At 42.3% G+C, this 17,765-nt stretch overlaps 1 protein-coding gene across 1 annotated transcript; it reads right to left on the minus strand.

The window, feature by feature from the left end:
- Nucleotides 1–2,834: 2,834 nt before the first annotated feature.
- Nucleotides 2,835–6,581, minus strand: LOC123185098 (wall-associated receptor kinase 3). Its single transcript, XM_044597101.1, has 4 exons — nucleotides 5,871–6,581; nucleotides 5,308–5,687; nucleotides 4,976–5,155; nucleotides 2,835–4,061 (listed from the first exon to the last, which is right to left on the minus strand). The coding sequence occupies exons 1-4, from the start codon at nucleotides 6,494–6,496 to the stop codon at nucleotides 3,007–3,009; spliced, it is 2,241 nt and encodes a 746-aa protein (XP_044453036.1). The 5' UTR covers nucleotides 6,497–6,581; the 3' UTR covers nucleotides 2,835–3,006.
- Nucleotides 6,582–17,765: the final 11,184 nt, after the last annotated feature.

Raw genomic sequence — 17,765 nt, forward strand, 5'->3', positions numbered from 1 at the left:
GGGTTGTAATTTCTATGGCATGCAATGAAAATGATTTAAAAAATGCATCAGTTGTAAGTTATAGTCAACACATATAGTTGTGAGGAGTTTTTTTTTAGAAATTATATTTGTTAGGAGAGTGAGAGGCGGTTCATCCAACCCAGGTTGTGAGGAAGTAATCCAACTAGGGGTGAGTCTATGTCTCGCTTTATACCAGACAGAAGACCACATCACCTACATGGAGCTTGTACTGGTTCGGCCCAGTAACCTTGGGGTAACGTAGTGTCGATGTCACTCTAAAAGGTAATAAAATATTCATTGCACATTGTTTTCTGTTTAAATTCTGATATAAAATACATATATTGTGAGGGGAAATTTGGTTTGATTTTTAAGTGTTCATCACATTTCTAAAATGTAAATGAAGTCTAAAAAATCTTCGCTCAACTTTTGAAAATGTCTATACAATTCCAAAAAATACATTTTACATTTAAAAAATGTTCAAATGTTTCGAAAAAATGTTGCACGACGTTCTAAAAATGTTTTATACAATTTAAATAATGTTCATTTGTTTCGAACAAAATATTTGTGAAAATTTTAAAATATATTTATGCATTATTTATAAAATGTTTTCATTGTTAAAAAAAACTTTCATATCAAACCAAAATCATGTGTCAACATGTACTTAAAAATTGCTTAACATTTATTCAGAAACAAAGTTCAATACAACTATTTCAACTTTTTTAATCATGCATCTAAAAATGTAAACGTATATAAAAATGTTAGATGCCTTCGAAAAATGTAGAAGGTATATGAAAAAACTTTGACATAAAAAACATAGATTTTAAAAAATGTTAACGTGTAAAAAATAGTCCTAATGTATACAAAACATATATAATATGTATGAAAAATCAGACCTTTGTCGAAAGTAAGAAAAAGAAAAAAACGTGTGAAACGCAAATAAATCAGAAGAAAAAAAAGGAAAATCAAATAAGAAAAATCATAAAAACTGATTAAAACCTTAAGAAAAGTGACGCAAAACATAAAACCGCCCATAAAAAACAGTGCCAAATTATCACCTGCCGTTACAGTATTGAGCCCGCCCAAATACCGCCAAAGCGAGCCGTAATGGAAATGCGCATGGCCAACATATAGGTCCTGTGTCCAACTAGTCCCTTAATTGCGGATTTCATATTTGACATGCCTTGCGTCAAATAGATGCTTTTTCGCACATGAACGTGTGACCGATGGACGGAGTCGCTGGCCCATTTAGCTAGCCTAGCTAGGTTTTTCTATTCAGGTTTCTATCGGTTTTGGGAACCTTCTAAAAAAGGTTACTGTGTTGTTTTTCTTTTTGTTTGTCTCTTTTTACTGGTTTTCATTTCTCTTTTTTCTTTTCTCTTTTTCTTTCTTGTTTCTTTTTCTTTTCTCTTTTCATACCCTCATAATTGAAAAATAATATTTTCTTTTGAAAAAATGGTTGGAATTTCATTTTTTTTCATTTTAAGTAAATATTCGGAATTACAAATTTTGTTCCCTTTTCAAAAATGTTTGAATGAAATTATTCAGAAAGGGAAAAAATATTTGCAGTTTTAAAAATATGTTCACATTTTCAGAAAATCTTTCACTAACTCAAAAATTGTTTGGAGATTTAGAGAACGTCCCTGTTTTCGAAAATGTTTAAAATTTCTAATTTTGTTCCTGTTTTCGAAAATGTTCAAAAATCAAATTTCCTTGTGTAGCTCATCAATTCTATCTTTCCCAAGATAAGAGAAATACTGATTAGAAGCAGCAGCATTGTTGCACGCTAATTCGGCATAGCCATCGTCATTTTCGATCCCATACTATATATGGGCCGGTGTTCTTTATACAACATACTACTACACTATATATAGAGAGGTTTAATATTGTTCATGTCTACACTAGGAAACATATCAGTTATGGAGACTGCGTCATACTATATGTTCTACCAAAATAGAAGTCCATGACAATTTCTAGACAGAACCATCATCGGCTCACTGCGTCGTCCCCATGGGCGCGGCGGCAGCCATTCAGCTTATCACAAATGAATTTGAGTGGCTTATATCGCTCGAGTCTGGCTCATTGGAAACAACCGATTCAGCCTTTCCTAGTGGGCCTGACTTGGAGGTGCTTTAAAAGTTCATGCGACGTGGCCCAAACAGTGATTGCAAGCAACCAATAGCCCAAAAACTGGGTGGTAGCAGTGTCAGTTCTTCTCTTAGGAAAGATAGCACTGTCCAGTTAGACATGGAATCATTTTTCTTCTTCCATGTAGCGCCCTCTCTCTTGCCTTGTCGTCGCCCCCCTCCTCGCTCCTTCTATCTTAAACCACTGTTCTTCATCCGCGCCATAGGGCTGTCACTTCTCCGGTGATTGGCGGCGGCAACTCACCCCACATTAATGCGCCTCTCAACTTCTGCCTCTAGAGTCACGTGCCGTTTAATCCTGTTTAAACCCATTAACAATCTAACAATTCAAAAAGTGGTGTTTTTTGGGGGAAATGAACTATGGAGAAAGCTAAAGCTAACCCTGTTGGCTAGTGAGCTGGCACACTTATTATTCTACTTGGCACACTTATTATTCCATAATACCTGGAGTTGGCTAGTGAGCTGGAACGATGAGATGGCCGCATAAATGGTGACTTGGCACGACACCTGCTGGCCACGTTGGAACTGACCTGTGGGCCATGGTCATCAAATTTGCTTCAGCACGGCATCCTTAAGCTTTAGACCAAAGGAATTTCACATACAAAATCAATGGTGAGGTGGCGTGTCTGTTTTTGTCGAAAACAGGGTGACCCCTACCTCTACATCATTGTGATGCACACCTTGCTGTCATGTCTGTTTATACCTCATAATAAATCCACAACAATTAGATCCTACATTTCCTGTCACCAAGGAAAATGTCACATGAATAAAATTGCTACATAGTCTAATGTCTTGATGTCTCAACGCAATCAAACCATTACATAATTGAGTAAAAAATGTAAAAACATTGGTAGAGGATAATTTATTCTCCCAAGCCTTTAAGCAAAGCAACATCATCTGGTGCCGGACTAAAATCTCCCTTGTAGTCCCTCTCCTGACTATGATCTTCAGACTGTGCAACAATCTCAAGGAGGCGGTGCTCTACATGTTTCATATCTTGTCGTTCTTCTGGATTGGGCTTTAGACAATCCACGGCGACCCTGCTAACCATTTCCAAGAGATTGATATCCGCCTCACTTGTAACATCGTTATCAATAAAGTTTCTTGCTCTTTTTGCTAGACAAGCTTCAACAAAATTTGCAACATAGCTCCTCTCAGCATCATATGTTGCAGGCCTCCTTGTGATAAGTTCTATGAGGACAACTCCGAAGCCGTAGACATCGCTCTTCTGTGTAACGATCCCTTGCTCCATATATACCGGATCAATGTAGCTCATGTCCCCAATGACATGTTCTGTCATCTCGGCTTTTCCTCTCGCGAGTAGCTTTGATGTCCCAAAGTCTGAAACTTTTGGGCTGAACTTTTCGTCGAGAAGGATATTGGCAGATTTAGCATCACCATGACGGATTGTGCTCTCCCCTGCTGAATGCATGTATGTCAAGCCTTCGGCTGACCCGACAGCAATCCTCAGTCGTGTGCCCACTAGAATCTTATCTCTGCACTTGAAGAGGACATCATACAGACTCCCTCTCGCTACGAACTCGTACACCAACATGGGAACATCCACCTCTAAGCAGCAGCCTAGGAGCATGACAATGTTCTTGTGTCTCATCGCAGACTGGATTATAACCTCATCAGTGAACTCCTTCTTCATGTGCTTGTCAACCTCGATGGACTTCTTTATAGCCACCTTTTGTTTGTCTTTCAGAGTCCCCAGATATACCTTGCCAAAATGACCCTCTCCAACTACACGCTTGTAGTTATTTGTCATTTGTTTCATTTGTTTCCTTGTATAGATCCTTATGTTCTTTACACCTTTTAGTACCGGACCACCATTTTGTTCATAGAACCTTTTGAATTTTAGGAGTTGATGGACCATAACCATGAGGACAGAGACAACAATCATAGCAGCAAGGCCTGATAAAGTGCAAAGTAGTCAAGCTTTAAGTTTACTCATGTTCAGATCTTCATATATACAGTTACCAAGATAGCATTACACTTACATGATAGAATGTTCAATTAAATTGACATGCTATTTCTGCATAATCACTAAGTAAATAATTACATAACTAGTAAGTAACCTGATTTTTCTAAAGTAGTACTCCCTCGTCCTAAAATAAGTGTCCCCTTTAGTGCAAAGTTGTACTAAGTCAACGACACTTGTTTCTGGACAGAGGGAGTATATAAGACTTATGCGATCGAAACTGAAGCTACAGCTACAGGAAGTACATACTGAATTTATCATTATCGGCAACCCAGAACCTGGATGATAAAGGACTTCACAATTATTGCCACGCGTAATTTCTACATCAATTCTCAAACTCAATTCATTAAGAAACAAGCAGACATTGTCGTGGGAAAAGTTATGCACCATAAGAATAGGAATAGAGGGGGGTATTAGTCAAGAAAAATGTGCACATTTGATTTTGAAGTACCGAATTCAATTATTTAAAATCATAACAACAATCAAACTTTCAATTTTTTTTGACTACATCATAATGATAAATTCAATTTATTTTTGTTTCTGGTATCTACATTCTCCAAAATAACTCTCATGCAACGTTTCTCCCAAAAAGAAGGAATATGAAAATTTAAAGTGCAACTTAGCTAACATCAAGAATACACAGGCTGGTGGACTAGATTAGGCAAACATCACTTTGAGTATTGTACTTTTTTGTCATTGTATTTCTCGTGGTCATGGTTACGCCGATGCTGGCCACCTATTGTACTCTGCGTTTAACAAATCATGGTGGCTGTGTGCATCCAACATGCAGAGGCAGAGAGATAATGAAACTCTTAAATTTTCTGAATAAAAAAGATTAGTGCTTTACCCACAACCACCTTTGCTGCTAGGGGGAATTTCTCCGTACATGTTCCTTTTATGGCGTCCCCTTTCATTCCGGGTTTGCATCTACAGTCATAGCCTCCCAGCCTGTTCTTACAGATCCCATCACAAGGATACAAATCACGGAGATCGGTATTTTGTTCCCGGAGCTCGCACTCGTTGATGTCTGATAGAAAAGGATTAAGTATGTGTAGGAGAAAAGGATTAAGTATGTGTAGGCTTGATCTAGTAGCCAATTGTAAAAGAAATACTACCAAAAATGCTTGAGCAACGGTCCGCAGGATTCAACAAATGTAAGTAAATTCATCGTGTACATACCTTGGCATCCATTAGGAATGTAAGGGTTGCCATCGTAATGTTCCCAGCACTTGCAGAAATAGCCTTCGGCACTGGTTGCATTGACACAGGAGCTGTTGCCGTTGACGCACCTGTAGCCTGGACGGACAGAGCAGTCCGCATACGGACATGAACCATCCCTAAAGGCGAAATCGAGCACCACGGGGACACCCCTCGAGTACTTGTTGGATAGCACCTCGTAGCCGCGCCTGTCCTCCTCAGAGAAGTTGTACCACGAGCTCTCCACCACCATGCCGTAGGAGCAGGGAGAATTTTCCCAAAAAGTGTTATTCTCTGGTTCGAATGTCACACCAAACGAGGTGAGGATGCTTCCTTTTGAAAAGGCGACCTCGCAGGTAGGGCTGGCACAAAAATCTCATTCAGTAATAATTCGCAACGTTGCTGGCTCTCCCAATTCAGTAATTCCTAGTACTTAGGAGTAAATTTTACCTCTTTCTTATAGTACGATAAGATGCACAAAGGATATGTATTAAGAGTTTAAGACGAACGAAAGAATGCACATATATGGCGCAGGGGAGGCTTACCCGACTGTTGAATAGCATGTCGTATCGTAGCTCGTCGAGCCCAGTAAGCCGCTGCCCATCCTAGCTTCGACACCGAAGCCGACACTGATGAGAACGTTGCGCTTCTCCGACAGGTAGAATGGCTCACGCAGCCACGTAACCTGAAGCTTCAGCAGGTGGTCGAGCGCATTCGTGCTGCAGTCGGATCTCACTAGTCCGTACGCCCGTGCCTCGCTCTTGGCAATCGATATGTCCATGAGTTCCACCGGTGCTTCCCACCTCCTCTTCAGCGTCGGTTCCAACATGCTCGCCGAGTACGCGCCCTCGCCCATCTCGTTGTAGCAGTATGTTACTGCCGTCCTGTTGTAGAAGAGGAAGACGCGAGGTGGGTCGAATGAGTCGTTGCAGGTGACCTGGAAGCCCTTGACGAAGCATCCAGGCTTTATGCCGAACGGGAAGGGGATGCTGATGTTGCCACACATGGCCTGGCAACCCTCAAGCGTGATGGGTCGACGCTGCTGCTCCTGCTCTTCAGCACCAGCACCGCCCTGCAGGATCAACCGCTGGGTTGCTGCTGCTGCAAGGAGAAGTAGTAGTCTTAGAGTTAGCAATGGACTCAGCCGGGATTGCGAGGGGGTCGACGTCATGGCGCTAAGCTTCTGCCTGCCAGCCTGCCTAAGCTGCCTCTAGTGTTTTTGCTAACTCTAGCTGAGTTCCGATTGCTTCTGCTAGCATAGTAATCATGTGGGTAGAGGAGCCAAGATGAAAATATCAGGAGAAGTCGGCAAAATATCAAGAGAGGTCAAGTCAGCAGAGCTTTCATGATTTATTAATTATTAAGGTTGATACGGGTGCACGTAGCACACTTAAAAGACTGATCAAGATGGCAACCCGCGGGGTTTTGCCATGAAAGAAACCCGGTTCCATCTCCGTCCCCATGACAGGAACCTCAAGTCCTGAACCTGTTTTATACCCCCTCCGGTTTTGAGTATTGAGTTGTTTTTGAGACAACGAAGACCGATCAAGAGGCTTCAAAACTATGTGTGTGAACCGTTTACGACAACTGGAAGGAAGTCGCGTGTTCATAACAATTTTTCACACTATGTAAAAAAAAACAGTTTTTCACACTGAGGGCCATAGGGAGGGGCATTTCATCATACCTTGGAGGCGTGTATACACGCGGAAGGAGGAGAGGAGATCTTACTGCGCCACGGAGCAGCAGCTGGGGGAAGAAGCCCGTCATCATGGAGCCGCCGCCATGGCCTCGAGGGTCGAGGCTGAGATCGATGGCGGACACAAGCTTGCAGCAGCAACATGGGATCAATGGGATGGGATCCGTCATCGGTTCCCGTTGTCTCCGGTGCAGTCATCCCCATCCACCTCCTCATTGGCACCGCGGGCGTGAGGCCGGCCAGAGACATCGACGCCGCCCGTTCGCGCGTCATGGTCTTGCCCGGCCGTCTCTCTCCGGCCAAGCAACAAGTTCACCGGAGACGCGCGCGACGACGGTTGGAAGTGTCAGGCCACTCTGCTCCTCCTGGTGTCACCTTCGTCAGTTAGTTACAAGCGTTCCACTCTTCTTCAGTTAACGGACGGTCAACATCGAAGCTCACGTCAGGATCCAACGGCTCCGGTTGCTCGACTAAGCCTGAAGCGTTTTTGTTTGTAAACAAAACCCATGACTTTATTCATTTTTTGACATCGTTTATTAGGAGACGTACGGTTTCACCTCATCGACCCAAGAAAATTTAGCCAACCTAAGGCCTTGTACAATGCAAAGTGCTTAGGGGAGGTACTTAGAGAAATAAATCAGGCTTTTCTTAAGCACTGGTGTTTATTTGTATTGGGTAGGCGATTAATTAAGCGTCTGTCGTGTAGAAATAGGCACCGATGTCCACGAGAAGCAAATCAGTGCATCTCACAGAAGAAAAAAAATGTCATGCCTCTCCCATAAGCAAAATGTGCCTCTTGTGGAAAAACAATATTTTCCATGCTATTTTTTTCCAACTCTTTTCCTTCAAACTTAGGGAAAGCAATAGAAAACATCTAAAACCCGAAAACGCGTACATCAATATAAAATTAAAAAAATCTCAAGGGAACGCCCAGCACACGGTGACAGTGACTTAGAGCGAGCCAATTGACGTGGTCTCAGCCTACCAAAAATGACCCTTGCAGGCCTCCCGCAAGGGGTAACCCTTGGTTAGTTGCTCCCACAACTCAGAGACGGCTCGGCGGATGTAGGGAAGCCTCTGGGAGGGGTGCGCCTATACCTTGCTTATAGCGAGGAAACCTTTTGACCCGCTGAAGCTCCATGCAGTCGCGCGAGCGTATGGGCCAGCCCAGTGCGCGAGAGGCCATTGCCTTGTTTTTTATTTGGTTTTCAGGTATTATGTTTTCCTTTTTTACTTTCATTTATACTTCCATATATTATAAATAAATATATTACAAAAATACTTTACCTAAAACATTTCAAAAGAATGTTAAACATTTGAAAAATATAAATGAGCATAGAGAAAATGTTTCTCATGTGTACAAAGAATGGATACAAAAAATATATAATGCGTGTGAAAAAAGTTGATCGTGTATTTGAAAAATGTTAATCCAAGCATTTGAAAAAATGTTAAAAATTATTTAAAAACATGTTAAATGTGTATTGAAAATCTTCGACCGTGTATTAAAAAAATGTTAAGCTTGTATGTGAAAAATGTTAATCAAACATTTGAAATGTATGAAATGTGTTTAAGAAAATGTTGACCATGAATTCAGAATATGTTTAACCTGTTTGAAAAATGTTAATCAAAGGAAAAAAATGTTAAATGTGTATAAAAAAATGTTGACCATGGATTAATAAAATGTCAATCTACTATTCGGAAAGTGTTAACGAAGCATGTGAAAAAATGTTAAATGTACATAGAAAAAATATTGACCATGTATTGAATAAATGCAAAACTTGTATTTGAAAAAATGTAAAATGTGTATGCAAAAATGTTGATCATGTATAATTTATTTAAATCTGGTATTTGAAAAATGTTAATCAAGATTCAGAAAAATGTTCAGTGTATGTTCAATAAATGTTAATCTTATATTTTAAAATACTAAACGTTATTACAAAAATGTATTTGACATATACCAAAAAGTATATACAAAAGCAATGAAACTCCGAGAGAAAACAAAAGAAAAGGAAAGAAAATGAGAAAAAAACAAAAAACTGAAGGGACTGAAGAAAAAACAAAGAAAACAGAAAACATATGTGGAAAACACTTTAATATTTCCAAAATAAAAAGCAAGTGCTTTTCTAGTTTCGTTTATACTTCCAAATATTCTAAATAATATATTATGAAAACTCTTTAAATAGTTTTTTAATGTTAACCAAGCATTTAAAAAATGTTACATGTACATAGAAAAATATTTCTCATGTGTAAGAAAAATGTATACAAAAAATACATAATGTGTGTGAAAAACATTTATCATGTATTTCAAAAATGTTAACCCAAGCATTTGAAAAATTGTTAAGCAAGTATTTGAGAAAATGTTAATCAAACATTTGAATAAATGTTAAATGTGTATTGAAAAATGTTGACAATGTATTAAAAAAAGTTAAACTTGTATTTGAAAAATGTTAATTAATCATTTGAAAAATGTTAATTAAGAAAAATGTTAAGTGTGTAAAAAACATGTTGTCCATGCATTAAGAAAATGTTAAACTTGTAATTGAAAAATGTTAATCAAGCAGTTGAAAAATATATTAACTGTGGATAGAAAAATTGTTGTCCATGTATTAATAAAATGTCAATCTAGTATTTGGAAAGAGTTAATCAAGCAAGAAAAAAATTAAATGTATGTAGAAAAATATTTCTCATGGTTACGAAAAATGTATACAAAAATATGTTATGTGTGGGAAAAAAGTTGATCATGTATTGAAAAAATGGTAATCCAAGCATTTGAAAGAAAATGTTAAACAAGTATTTGAGAAAAATGTTAATCAAACATCGGAAAAATGTTAGATGTGTATAGAAAAATGTTGACCATGTATAAAAAATTATTAAACTTATATTTGAAAAATGTTAATCAAGCATTTAAAAAATGTTAAATGTGTAAAAAAACTGTTGACCATGTATTTAATAAATGTAAAACTTGTATCTGAAATTTTTTAATCAAGGATTTGAAAAAAATGTAAAATGTGTATAAACAAATATTTTTCATGTATTTAAAAAATGCCAATCTAGTATTTGGAAAGTATTAATCATGCATCTGGAAAATGTTAAATGTGCATAGAAAAAATGTTGACCATGTATTCTATAAATGTTAATGTTGTATTTGAAAATATTAAACATGTCGTAGAAAAATATATTAGATATGTACCAAAATTTGTATAGAAAAATAATGAAAACCCGTATGAAAACAAAAGAAAAGCTTTGAAAAATGAGGAAAAAATAAAACCAAAGAAAAAAGAAAAAAAGTGAAAAAAACCTAGTAATAACACAGAAAGAAACAAAGAAAAACCGATGAAAAAAGAAGAATAAAACCGGAAAACCATTGAAAAACCGGTTCTTTTTCTTTAACAAGGCCGCGAACTACTATGTTGACACGAATTAGATGGTGGCCTAGTGTCTAGTAGTGATGCACTCCTTTTTCTCTTGTCTACTCATTTTACGTATGCGCGAATGGATCGGCCCTCGACTGTAGACACTTCAGGCAAGAATGAAAGAAGACTCGCGATAAGTGAGATACAGCCTTTGCAGTCTTAGAGGCTTGTATCTTCCGCGTACCTTGGCCAAAAGTTGGCCAGAGTGTTCATGTGCGTGAATGCCAGGGTGCTGTTGAGGCCGACGTAGCCCAGGCCTTTGTGGTAATGCCCTTTCCAAAAAGTCGAGCCAGGCAAAAAGCAGCCTCCTTGATCGCGAAGGCGAACCAGCCACCAACACGGTTCCAGAACCCTGATAAGTACATGTTATCACATCGAAATTCAAGCTTGACCCGTAGCTCGTGTGCCTGGTTCGTAAGCTGGACATGCAACCAAAACGCTAGGGCATGCTGAAGATCCTGTGACCGCAGGACAGGGCGCCCATCTCCAGGGCTGGGGTGGGTGGAGGGGGGCACTGCCCCCACTCCACCACATTATAGCTAGCCAAATGGGACATTTTTTGGGGGTCGGCCCATGAGCACACCGGCATGGCCCGCCTTGGGCCAGGCACGGCACGGGCTAAACGATCCGGGACCGGCACGCGCCCTGGGCCGTGCCTGGGTCTGGAGGCTGAGCACGCGGGCCGGCACGACACAGCCCGATTAAGTTTTTTATTTTTTTATACATCTATATATGGCCCAACATGTAAAAATAGGCTAAAAACGCTCAGTGCGTCAAATAACAGGCTGAAAATATGCGGCCACCATGCTAAACGGGCCAACGTGCCGGCCCGTTTACTAACTGGGCCGTGCCTGGACCTGGGGGCGCAGCACGTGGGCCGGCACAACATGTCCCGTATAGTAATTGTGCCCTGGCGGGCCGTGCCGGGCCAGGCCGGCCCGTTTGTCCAAATATGCACCACATAGCTCCGTCGTTGCTTGTGTGGTTGAGTGAGTGAGATGGCTCCATGGGGGTTTTATATTGACGGGGTCGGGACTAGTATGTGACTCTAGTAACTACCGACCACATGGAGCACCCCGGCCCAAACCCCTCTCTGACCTGCCTTCTTTGGCGAGACGGTTGCAACCACAACAAGATTTGGATTATTCCAATGGTCTGGCCTAGACTTCATTCACTCCACCATGTACTAGCTTGCACTCAACTCTGCTAGTAGCGTGATAGATGACCTTTTCTAATCCGACTTATTCTGCCCTGGTGCCAATTACTCTGATCAATCACATATACACACCCAGGCTAGACCTACCGAAAAAGGCTTTCGCCCCGCTTTATAAATAAAGCAAACCGTCAGAGAACACACATACACGGACTAGTCCACACACACCCAAGTCTCACAAAGAAGTACAGAGGTTCTGCTGAGGGCACAACTCAACAAGCCCAATTAAAATAAAATAAAAGCGCCGGAGAGCCAGACAAGCGCCTAGTCAGGTTCCGGCGGGGGCGGCGGCGACAGACAGACGTCCATCGAGCGGAGGTCGGCGATGGAGGCAGAGATCGCGTCGCGGTCCTGAGGGCGGCTAAGCGGCCGCCAAAGCTGGTCTGGGCCACCATCCACCATCGGCTCGTGGAGAGCGACGCAATCCAGTAACTCATGCCACGCGGCGGAATCCGGGGGCCCAAATGGCCTCCGAAAAGCGAGGCGCCCTGAATCAATAAGGGCCCTCCCAACAGAGATCAAAGGGTCGGCAGCGATGGAGAAGAGGCCGGGGAATCGCATAGCAAAGGGAGTGTCTCCGGCCCACCGATCAAACCAGGACAAAGTCGCCGCCCCGGAGCCCACCGAGATGGAGGTCCCAATGCGGAGAACAGGTAGAAGTTGGACGACCGACTGCCAGAACTGGGAGCCGCCCGATCTCTGACAGAAGGCGAGGGGTTTTCCACGCAGGTACTTGTTCCGGATGATGTCGAGCCAGAGGCCACCGTGACCTTGCGAGATGCGCCAGAGCCAGCGGGATAGGAGGGCGATATTCATGCGCTTAGAGCACATAATACCGAGGCCTCCTTGTTCCCTGGGCTTGCAAATGTCAAGCCAACTGACCATATGGTATTTTTGCTTATTGTTGTCGCCAGCCCAATAGAAACGAGACTGGACTTTGGCGATCTCATGGTGCAGAGTCTCGTGAAGGCTGTAGAAGCTCATGAGGAACAAGTGGAGGCTGGAGAGGGATGAGTTAATGAGAATTGTCCGCGCCGCCTTTGACAACCACCTACCCTGCCATGGCTCGATGCGCGTTTGAAGCTTGGCCACGGTCGGGCGCAAGTCTGCGACGGAGAGCCGGGAGTCACTAATGAGCGTCCCCAAGTATGTCGTGGGGAAGGAGCCCAGGCGGCAGTTAAGCCGGTTGGCAATGGACAGACACTCAGCCGGAGAATAGCCCATCACCATTACATCACTCCTGTCGAAGTTTATCTTGAGGCCAGACATTTGTTGGAAACAGAGGAGGAGGAACTTGAGGTTGGATATGTCCATCTCCGAGCCTTCGACCATGATGATGGTGTCGTCGGCATACTCGAGGAGGGAGATCCCGGATCTGCCGGCCAGGTGGGGGGTGATCCCACGAATATGGCCCGCGGCCTTAGCCTTATCCAGAATGGTGGCAAGCGCATCCACCACCATATTGAACAAGAATGGGGAGAAGGGGTCACCTTGCTTAACCCCACAGGATGTTGGGAAGTAAGGGCCGATCTCTCCATTGATGTTCACAGCAGTGCGACCATAGGAGATCATCTGCATCACTCTAGAGACCCAACGGTCGTCAAAACCTTTCCGGAGCAGAACTTCCCGAAGGAAGGGCCAACTGACCGTGTCGTAGGCTTTATGAAAATAGATTTTCAGGAACACCACTTTGAGGTGCTTAGAGCGAACCTCATGGAGGACTTCGTGAAGAACTAGCACCCCATCCAGGATATACCGACCTTGAATAAAGGCAGACTGGTTGGGGTGAGTAATGCGGTCCGCTAGCAGGGTCACCCTATTGGCAAACCCTTTCGCCAGAATCTGAAACCACGTTGATGACCGTGATCGGGCGGAACTGGCGAATGTCGGAAGCCCCAGGGACCTTGGGGATAAGCGAGATGATCCCATAGTTGAGGCGTCCGAGGTCGATAAACCCAACGTAGAACTCGTCGAAGATGGCCATGATATCAGGTTTAATCACATTCCAAAAGGTCTGGAAGAATTTGACCGGAAGGCCATCAGGTCCCGGTGCCGAGGTAGGGTTCATGCCTTTAATGGCGGCCCAAATCTCGCTCTCGGAGAAGGGGGCCGTGAGGGCCGCGTTCTCAGGGACGGAGACCAACTGGGGGCCGATCCAGCAGTCGAGAGCCAAAGAGAGGCCGCTCCTAGGAGCAGCGGAGAACAGGGTCCTATAAAACCCATCAACATGGGCCCGGATGTCACGGGGGGACTGGAGGAGAGTTGGACTGTCCCAGAGGAGGGGGATGGTGTTGCGTCTACGACGGCCATTCGCAATGGCATGAAAGTATGACGTGTTCGCATCGCCCTTCAACACCCATTTTTGAGCGCCACGAAGGCGCCAATAGGCCTCCTCATCGGAGTAGATGACGGAGAGTTGGTATTCCAAGTCATACCGGGATAGCCACTCGTCAGGAGAGAGGCCGGTCGCGTCGGCACGCATGTCTAATGCCTGGATGGCAGACAGGAGGGCCTACTTGTGTTCGCGGAGGTCACGCCCCAGGTTGGCACCCAACGCTTCATGAACTGTCGGCCCCGCTTGGCACAGAAGTGCCATGAGTCTATGGCCACGGGGGGACGGGGATGAGGGTGGGCTCGAGCCTGCACCCAGCGTGCAGCACCACCTAGCGTGCAGCAACCGCCTCCATGAATCCAGTCTGGGACAGCCAGAAAGTCTCAAACCAGAACCGAGGGGGGATCGGTGGCCGCTCGTCGATGGAGGACAGGGGAAGGGGGACGTGATCGGAGCCAATCCCGGGTGATGGCCCGGAGGGAAGCAAGGGAGCAGCGGAGGTCCCATTCTCGGGAAACTAGGACCCGGTCCAGGACGGACTGGGCCGGGGAGGCCTGGCGATTGGTCCAGGTAAATCTGGAACCAATCCTATCAATCTCACGGAGACCGAGGTCAGCAATGCAGTCATTAAACATCTGCATCCGCGCCAAGTTAACGTTCGAGTTGCTCTTGTCCTCTACGAACCGGAGAAGGTTAAAGTCACCGCCAACCACTACCGGAAGCGAGGCCGCCGAGACCTTCCGGTGGAGCTCCTCAAGGAAGGAGATGGACCTACTGTTGTCAGCAGGGCCGTAGACGATGATGACCTCCCACTTGAAGTTAAGCGCCCGCTCAAAGAGTTCCATGCTAACAAAGAACTGGCCTCAATCCATGCTACCCACCTCGAAGGTGGCATCATTCGCACCTAAAAGGATGCCACCCGAATGGCCAGTGCTCCCACTAGAAGGGAGCCAATGCCAAGCAAAGAGATGGGAGCTCAGACGATCGAGCTCCGGGAGAGAGATTGACATTGTCACCATCCAAGAAACCATGCGCAGGCTAGACCTACACCTAGCCAGGTCGCACAATATCCAAGTGCACCTTTTTTTTTATTACCCACGGCAATAACGAGTTTTATTCAAAGTATAGAGTTACAATCGAGAGGCACAAGTTCCTCAATACATAAAGGACAGGGGCTGTGTGACTATAGTTTGCCACATGATCGGCCACTCATTCTCTTCCCGTCGGATCTTAAGCCGAATAAACTTCCCTATTGAACATCAACGATCTAATTAATCATTGTAACCAGTTGTCCATATGTCGAACGATTCAAACCAGCCCATGTTAAGGTCAACATATAAAGCTTCCCTGGAATCGGCCTATATCAAGATATGATTACCATTGGGATAATATTTTGCGCTTAGCAAGCAGACACATAAACTGTTAGGGGTATCAAGTAACTACCATGCCTACTTTGCGAGAAGAGCTTGGTTAAAAGCTCTCATGTCGCGGAAACCCATTCCATCTTTACCCTAAGGAAGCACCATCTTGTTCCAACTCAAGCATGCCATCTTACATTTTGATTTTCTCACTCCCCGCAAATACTGTCACATAAGCCTTTTGAGATTATCACAAATCGATGCCGTCAGGACGATTAGCACTCATCACATATGTGGGGATGGCTTGAGCCACTACTTTAATTAACCGCTCTTTGCTACCTGAAGACATGTATTTGTTACTCTAGTCAACAAGTCTTCTACTTAATGCTGCTTGTACCGTTTCAAATATCCCTTTATGTCTTCTCCCCTTTGGGACACGAAGCCCCAAATACTTGGGCTCAAAAATCTGATGCATCGCGTCAATTTTTTTTTACTTCCTCAGATACCGCTGGCAGAAGAATTATCAGAGAAAATGATGAAACACTTGGAAGGATTTATGAGCTGACCCGTCGATGAAGCATAAGTAGTGTTCAAAAAGCCCTTTACCAACACCACCTTCTACTCAGAAGCATGGAAGAATAACAAAGAATCATTCGGAAAAAAGAGATGCAAAATAACGGTGCTCTTCTATAGATACCAGACTCCTTGAAGACCATCTCCTCCATAGTTTAGTTGATCAACATAGATAAAGCATCAGCAACAAAAAGGAATAAAAAATGAGATAACGGATTACCTTGGCGTAGACCACATGAAGGAGTGAAAGGTTCAAGAATTTTCCAACTGAACCTATTTTACTGAGAATACACACACCATAATCCCGGACATCCATGCTTGAGAAAAGCTCCATTTAAGCAATGCCTTCTCCAAAAACTCCCACTCAACACGATCATTGGATTTTGAGCGATCCAATTTGTACACACAGAGTGCCGGGGCATAATTCCTCTAACACTGTATATGATGGATAGACTCAAAAGTTGTGATAGAGTTATCAAAGATTAAACGTATAGGGATAAAAACAATTTGATTTTCCGAAATAAGACCCGTCAAGAGCGGCCAGACTCTATTTACCAGACATTTGGAAATAATTTTATACACGACGTTGCATAGGCTAATTGGTCTAAAATCCTTCATATCCTTGGGATGGGGGATCTTCAGAATTAGAACAATAGCCATGTCATTTAATCTTTTTGGCATTTTTATTTTCCCCTTTTCTTTTTTTCTTGCTAGTTTTCCTAGATTTTATTTTTATATTTTCTATTTTCTTAGTTTAACTTTTTATATAACCTTTTTCTCTATTTTTTATTTTTTATTTTATTTTTATTTACATGTTAAGGAAAAGATGAACATTTTCCTGAAACATGTCATATTTAAATTACATGACTTTTTTTTCAAAATTACATGAACACTTTTTAAAATTTCATGTACATTTGTTTTCCTAAATGCATGAACATTATTTTGAAAACACGACTAAAATCTTTTTCTTAATACATGAACATGTTATTAGATGCATGAACATATTTTAGAAATACGTGAGAAAGTTTTTAGTTACATCAATTTACATGAATGTTTCCAAAGTACATGAACTATTTCTATACGTGAACACTTTTACAAAGATGTTTTCATTTCTTAAAACTTCATGTTCACTTTTTTATTTTTGAGGGTTTTTTTTCCAAAATATGCTCACATTATTAAATATATGAACTCATTTGTGCACATCATGAATATTATTTTAAAGATGGGAGCACTTTTTAAAATCACCTAAACGATATTTTCAAGTAAAAGGTGAAATAGAAAAGTAAAAAACAAAGAAAAAATAAAAAAGGCAAAAAAATGTGGGTGAGGCCGCTACAGGCTGCTTGCTCACACATAAAATTTATTGGGCTGCCCAATCTGTAAGCCTAGTGGCGACAACAGCTTATAGGCCGGAGGCATGAGTTTACAGTTTTTTATTTTCTGAAAAGGAAATATATTTTAAACTTGTTAAAAATTCGGAACAAGTTTATAGTGTAACTAAAAACTAAATATATTAAAAGCATGTCCAGGCAGTGTTTAAAAATGCTATGTGTCTATTTAAATAAATGCTCGGTGTGTATTTAAAAAATGGTCATTTTATATTAAAAAATGTCCACTGTATATTAAAAAAGTATTCATTGTATATTAAATAAGTTCAATGTATATTAAAAAAGATTCATTATTCAACCGAGAAGAAACCAGGACAACGAAAATAAAAACAGTTGAAAAGGCTGGATGAGAAAAAACGATAAAATTTATATGTGATCGATCAATCCTTAAGGCTTAATCCAACAATTATCCCAATCTCTTGTCCAATCCCGCATCTGACAAACAGTTAATGGGATGATGTTTACCA

This window comes from Triticum aestivum, chromosome 1A (genome assembly GCF_018294505.1).
Source record: "Triticum aestivum cultivar Chinese Spring chromosome 1A, IWGSC CS RefSeq v2.1, whole genome shotgun sequence".
In the NCBI taxonomy this organism is placed as follows: Eukaryota; Viridiplantae; Streptophyta; class Magnoliopsida; order Poales; family Poaceae; genus Triticum; species Triticum aestivum.

What these genes read in the sequence shown, in the direction of transcription:
- LOC123185098 (XM_044597101.1), bottom strand. Translation starts at nt 6,496, where the DNA reads ATGACGTCGACCCCCTCGCAATCCCGGCTGAGTCCATTGCTAACTCTA. An exon ending in ACATGCTATTCAACAGTCGG is followed by an intron (nt 5,688 to 5,870) that starts GTAAGCCTCCCC and finishes TTTTTGTGCCAG; the next exon opens with CCCTACCTGCGAGGTCGCCT. An exon ending in CATTCCTAATGGATGCCAAG is followed by an intron (nt 5,156 to 5,307) that starts GTATGTACACGA and finishes CTTTTCTATCAG; the next exon opens with ACATCAACGAGTGCGAGCTC.